Genomic DNA, 6156 nt, shown 5'->3' with positions numbered 1-6156 from the left:
CAAAATGAGAGTGGAGGGGAATGCTGTGAGCTCAGAATTGTAGGTAGAGACTATATACAGTTTTATACAGTTTTATGCCTGGCAGGAAAACGTCGTGGCACTCTAGTAGGGGAGGCAGGTCCAGTTTTTAGAGGGTCTGTCCCGTGGAGTGTAGTGGAAAGACTTTTGAACTCTGCTCGTTTGTTTGTGGGGCACTCCAAGCTGTTCTCATGGGAGAGGGAACTCCCGTCCGCTTGGTGATTAATTTTGTACTTTTTGTTTGTATCCTTGGGGTCACAGCTCGCATCAGCGGGGTTGATGTGCATTCTTCAACCTTCTCTCTTGGTGCAGCTCTAATCCACCAGGTTACTTGCTAAATTTCTGTCCTTTAACTCTCCTTCTGGACGGGAGCCTCTGTGGAAAGCTGGCTTTAGTCACCTATCTTGTCTCCCTCCACCGCCTCATATTTTTCAGCTCCCAGGATGTCCCAGTGTCCTCCCTATAGTCTCCGAGTACCTGCAGGTCACAGGGTGACAGAGGCTGCTGCACAGACACTTGGGATCTCCAGGAGATGGAACAGTTGAAGAGGAAGCTACATCTCAGAGCCCAGCTCAAGATACAAATGCTGCTCAGAATTCCCCAATCTTTTCAAATATAAAGGACAGACTCCAAGATAGTGCAATGAACCTGGTACATGCTGAAAGATCAGGACAAGCTTTGATTCTCAGCTGGTCATTGGAGTAAGAGCATCCTATGACGAATGTTAAAAGAAGAAGAAAAACGAGCACTACGTTATTGAGAAACAAAACAAGAATGTAACTCTGTTGAAACACTCATGGAATGCTGTGTAAATGTCCTGGTGACATCATTTAAGGAGACTATCTTAGCAGAATGCCAAGGCATGATCAAGCAAAATGAAACTGAAACTGAGTAAAACAGCAAATATGGTTATCATAATTTTTTAAGAAGGTCTTTGAAGCACATCACTTAATAAATTGCTGTTAGAGCATTCTTCTACACATAGATATTTTTATTAGAGTGAACTATGCTTAATTAAAATGATAAAGTATCTAACACAGAAGCACTGCTAAGGAGTTTATACTACTTAAATTTTAAACATGTTCCCCTCTTAGATATTATACATGGCGTGTGGTGAATTTCCATTTTTTTCTTAAAAGTAGGACTCTGCTTTTAAAGGCCAATTTAAATTATAAACATATGTTACAAGGTTGAGCTAGGTATTTGACTTTCAGGTGGAACCTTGTGGCAAATCTTTTTAGAGAGTAACAAAAATATATATGTTAAAAATATATATATATGTTAATACTCTTTCATTACCCCCAAATATTTTATAATACAAGATTTCTGAAACGTTTTTATTACATAAATTTTTTTTAAAGAAAAAATAATATTTATTTGCAATATAAACAAAGTCCCATTGCTGGTTCGGGATATATATACTTATGTGTGTATATATATGTAGGGTCACAAATTTTCCTTCGTAAGATCATAAAGCAAAACTGGCCACCCTCTAGCATACCCTCATTTACACAAATCTGATGCTTCTGAGTTTTTCTTTTTAAAAATAAAAGAGAGAAAGAACCATATATAGCATGGAAGCTTTTTGTCAATTTCTCAACTGTGGCAAGATTTTATTTTATTTTATTTTATTTTTTGTCATTAGAAAACAACTTTTATTGAGATCCCACCAGCTGTACAGTCTGTTCCTGACATTAAGCTCCTTCTTCTTTAGCAATTCGGTCTTTCTTAAGTGGTCCCATGAATGCTTTCTTCTCCTCCATAGTCTGGAAGCGGCCATGGCCAAACTTGGAGGTGGTGTCAATGAACTTAAGGTCAATCTTCTCCAGAGCCCGCCGTTTCATCTGAACCAACAAGGACTTGCGGAGGGTGAGCACTCGCTTCTTGGTTCCCACCACACAGCCTTTCAGCATGACAAAATCATTGGTCACTTCACCATAGTGGACAAAACCACCCAGAGGATTAATGCTCTTGTCGGACAGGTCATAATCAGTAGAGGCATTGTTCTTGATCAGTTTACCATCCTTGATCAGGTAGCCCTGGCCGATCTTATAAATTTTTTTATTGATTTCCGTGCGGTGATGGTAGCCTTTCTGCCCAGCCCGTGCCACGGAGAAAGCCACACGGGCAGGATGCCATGCCCTGATATAGGCAACCTTACGCAGTCCTCGGTGGGTCTTGCGTGGCAGCTTCTTGGTATGCCAACGACTGGTCACCCCTTTGTAGCCTTTGCCCTTGGTCACACCGATGACGTCGATCATCTCATCCTGCCCAAACACTTGGTTCACAGGGACCTGCTGCTCCAGCCTCTCCCGGGCCCAGTCTAGCTTCTCGGCCACGGTGCCTCCATTCACCTGGATCTCCATCAGATGGGCTTTCTTTTGGCGTAGAGGAAGCAGGCGCATCTGGGTGTGGGCAATGATGCGGATGACTTGGCAGTACTTCTTCATGCTGCTGAAATCCTTCTCCAGCTGTTTCTTGCCATCCTCATCCTGCCATTTCTTGCAGTATTTGGTGAAGGCCTTCTTCTTAGATTTATGCCAGTTCTTATAGAAGCGCCTTTTGCACTCATCGCTCATATGCTCAGCAAAGATGGTCTTGAAAGTCCGGAGGCCTCGAGGAGTTTCCACGTAGCCCACAATGCCTACAACCACCATGGGTGGTGTCTCCACAATGGTCACAGCTTCTACAACTTCCTTCTTATTCACCTTAGATCCCGGCCTATCGACTTCCCGCACAATGTGGGTCATGCCAGCCTTGTATCCCAGGAAGGCTGTGAGGTGGACAGGCTTAGATGGATCATCCTTGGGGAAGCTCTTGACCTTCCCACGATGCCTGCTGCTGCACTTCCGAGGCAAGAAGCCCAGAGATCCATGTCTGGGAGCTGAGAACTTCCTGTGAGACATTGCGTCCTCAAATCCCGCCAGTCTGTGGCAAGATTTTAATCTGCCGCCCAAAAGAATCCCTGAAAGCCACCCCTGTGAGGTAAGATGCAGTGGGGCAGAGTTTCTGTGGCCTCACTCACATGCTGAATGCTGCTCCATCAGGGACCCTGGCCTGACCACTTACCCCTCCTTGGGTCCCCATGCAGCCCTGACACCTGGCAGAACCGAGGTTGGAGAAGAAACAAAACTGTAGGAGGATAACGGAATCCGTGGCTTTGTTCTGTGGATATGGAGAGTGGGGTAGACAGAGCCGCACACCCTTTCCACTTGTCCATCCTTGCCCCCCTGCCCCTGCCCTAGGGTTGAAATGGGTGCAAGTCTCCTGGCAATAGAAGGCATGGGCAAAATGAGAGCAGGGCAGGCTTTAATGGGGACACGGAGGCTGGGAGAGGCAGCTGGACCAAAGCAACAGCCAGAGTCAGGGAAGAATTTGGTGGCAGGGTTGGCCCCACCAGCACTTAAGCTCTCCCCAGCCACCAGGGCCCCACTCCCAGTTACAGAGAGAGACAGAAGTAGTGGGTAAATATATAAAAGGGCCCAGGGCCTCTGCTCTCCTAGGAGCTGAGCCCAGAGGCTTAATGCTACTGCTTAGTAGTCCCTTGCTGCCCATCTCTGGAAGGATGGTGGCAGAGCCCCAAACCCCCCCCCCACCTTTTGCCTCAGGGAGGTCTGTAGGGACCCCCAGAGGGGAGAATGGGAGGACTGAGATTGCCAAGACCACCCATCCAGCCCACCAATCACAACTTGCAGCAGTCCTCACTGCCAAGTGCAGTGCCAAGCTGGACTGGGCCAAGGGTGAGAGACGGCATCACTGGGGGTCCCAACACCTGGAGAGCAGCAAGCCACTCCTTCAAGAAGGGCCCACCGAAGAAACAGAGGCTTCACACATGTCCAAAATGCATTTGGTCAAGATCAACACGGCATTTGTCTTTTCCATAAAAAACAAAACAAACAATTGTTTTCTGTAGAATGAAAAAACTGAGAACACTTCTCTCTCTGTGGGATCAAGGGATGAAATACTGGTTTATACAATCCACTATTGCATGTGGCCTGAAAATAACACTTTTTGTTAAAAAAAAAAAAAAAATCAGGAAGAGCTTGAACACTCTTTGTGCTCCAGGGAGCTTGGATTTACCTGCCAAAAGTAAAAAGTAAACTCAAGTCCATGGATATGTCTTTAAAAAGTAGCCAAATTGGCTAGGCCATCAGCAGAAAGGAGTGTCCTAGGAAAGGATGAGGCCCTGTCCGACCCCCAAAGCCACATGTCTGATTGCTGAGGCCTCTCCAGCAACCTTTGCAGAGGGAGGCTTTGCCTGTGAGCCCTGCTCCCACTGGACGTTAAGGGCACTCAGCCATTGGTTAGCTTGGGCCTCTGGGCACAGGCAACATCTGTGGGTTCCACAGGCCAGAGGCAGCAGGCTTGGGCCCTCCCACATGGCCCTGTGGAGGGCTGAGCAGGGGCCCGGTGCCATGCCCAGGAGTGTGCCAGGCCTCACGTGGACTCGAGCGTATTGAGTGGGAACAGGTTGTGGTTGGTGGGTGTGGAGAAGTAGAGCTGCTCACTGGGCGCACGGTTGTCACATGGGCTGCTTAGCCCCAGCTTCCGCTCAAAGTCCAGCAGCTGCCCCATGAAGTTGGACGAGATGTTGGACTTTTTCCTCTTGACGAAGCCATAGGCGTCATTGAGTGACAGGTTCATCTTCTGCATCAGGTAGGCCACGGTGACTGAGCGGCTGATGCCTGCCAGGCAGTGCACCAGGACACCACACTTCTTGGAGCGGGCCTCGTCAATGAAGCTGATGGCCTCAGGGAAGAACTGGGAGAGGTTCTGGCTCCAGTGGTCAGAGATGGGGATCTGCTTGTAGGTGAACTCGCCACCATGCTCAAAGGCATTGGGTAAGTTGGGTGTGACATTGAGGATATACTTGATGCCGTACTTGCCAAGCACGTCCAGGTTGGTGGAGTCCTTGGCGAGCCAAGGTAGAGGTAGGGCAGGATCTGGACAGGGAAGGCTGGTTGGCTAGATGGCACAGGGCTGCCATCCGACTCAGTGGCACTGCTAGGCAGCTCTCGGTCTGACTCGCCATCCGAGCAGTCAGAGCTGATGCGTAGGCCCCCCAAGCCCAGCACAGAGGTGGGTGGCGAGCTACTGGGTGAGGATGAACTGTCCACGTTGGTCTCGCAGTGCTCTAAGTACTCTGTTTGGAACTTGTTGAAACCACCTTGGAGGTAGTAGGCCTGGCAGCCGTCGTCGCGCAGCTTCTGTAGGAGCAGACGGAGCACCGAGGCTGGAGCGCCGGGTTCGGGCTGCCACTCGGCCGTGGCCTAGTCGTACGTAGAGCAGCACGGTGGCCGCCTTGCAGCGCGTGGCGAAATGCTCCTTGTCGGCGTGGTTGGGGATGATGGAGCGGATGGGCAGGTTGCCCTTAGGCAGACGGCGCAGCATGAGGCCCGGGATGGCTAGGTTGATGGCCGTTTCGATGTGCGACGACTCGAAGAGCTCGTGCGGTCGGCAGTCCAGCAGCAGCAACGACGCGCCGACGCGCGCCTCCAGCTCCTCCTGTAGCCACTCCGCACTCTTGCAGGGCATGGCCCCTGCTCCAGTCGCCGCGCTCGCCCCAGTGCCCACGTTGGACCCACACCCAGCGCCGGGCTCGGACCCCGCCCGGTGCCCCCAGCCGCCGCCGCCGCCCCCTCCCCGAAGCCGACATGTGCGCCCTCGCTGGGGGGCCGCGGAGCTGGTTTTTCATGGGGAGAGCGGGCAGCCCGGGGCCGGGGCCGGGGCCGGGCAGCCCTGCCCTGGGACGGCGCCCCGGCCGCGCGGGCCCCAGCCGCGTCTCGGGGCGCCCGCCTCCCCTTATTGCATAAATTTTTTAATAATAAAGCTATACTTTGAGAGACATTAAGTATATAATAAAATAAAATAATTTTTTTTTTTTTTTTTTTGAGACAGAGTCTCAAAAAGAGTCTCAGCCCTTGGTGGAGTGCCAGAGCTCACAGCTCACAGCAACCTCAAACTCCTGGGCTTAAGAGATTCTCTTGCCTAAGCCTCCCAAGTAGCTGGGACTACAGGTGCACACCACAATGCCCAGCTATTTTTTGGTTGCAGTTGTCATTGTTGTTTCACAGGCTTGGGCCAGGCTGGAACCCACCAACCTCGGTGTACATGGCTATCACCCTACTCACTGAGCTA

At 50.4% G+C, this 6156-nt stretch overlaps 1 protein-coding gene and 1 pseudogene across 1 annotated transcript; both read right to left on the bottom strand.

Moving 5' to 3' along the window:
* Nucleotides 1-1656: 1656 nt before the first annotated feature.
* LOC128576293 (60S ribosomal protein L3-like) lies at nucleotides 1657-2941 on the bottom strand. Its single transcript, XM_053578342.1, has one exon. It carries the CDS (start codon nucleotides 2922-2924, stop codon nucleotides 1713-1715), a length of 1212 nt encoding a protein of 403 aa, XP_053434317.1. The 5' UTR covers nucleotides 2925-2941; the 3' UTR covers nucleotides 1657-1712.
* Nucleotides 2942-4040: 1099 nt separating this feature from the next.
* On the bottom strand, nucleotides 4041-5713 carry LOC128576292 (dual specificity protein phosphatase 7-like; annotated as a pseudogene).
* Between the last annotated feature and the right edge of the window lie 443 nt (nucleotides 5714-6156).

Source organism: Nycticebus coucang, chromosome 24 (genome assembly GCF_027406575.1).
Source record: "Nycticebus coucang isolate mNycCou1 chromosome 24, mNycCou1.pri, whole genome shotgun sequence".
Taxonomy (NCBI): Eukaryota; Metazoa; Chordata; class Mammalia; order Primates; family Lorisidae; genus Nycticebus; species Nycticebus coucang.
This window is presented reverse-complemented; position numbering and strand designations above follow the sequence as displayed.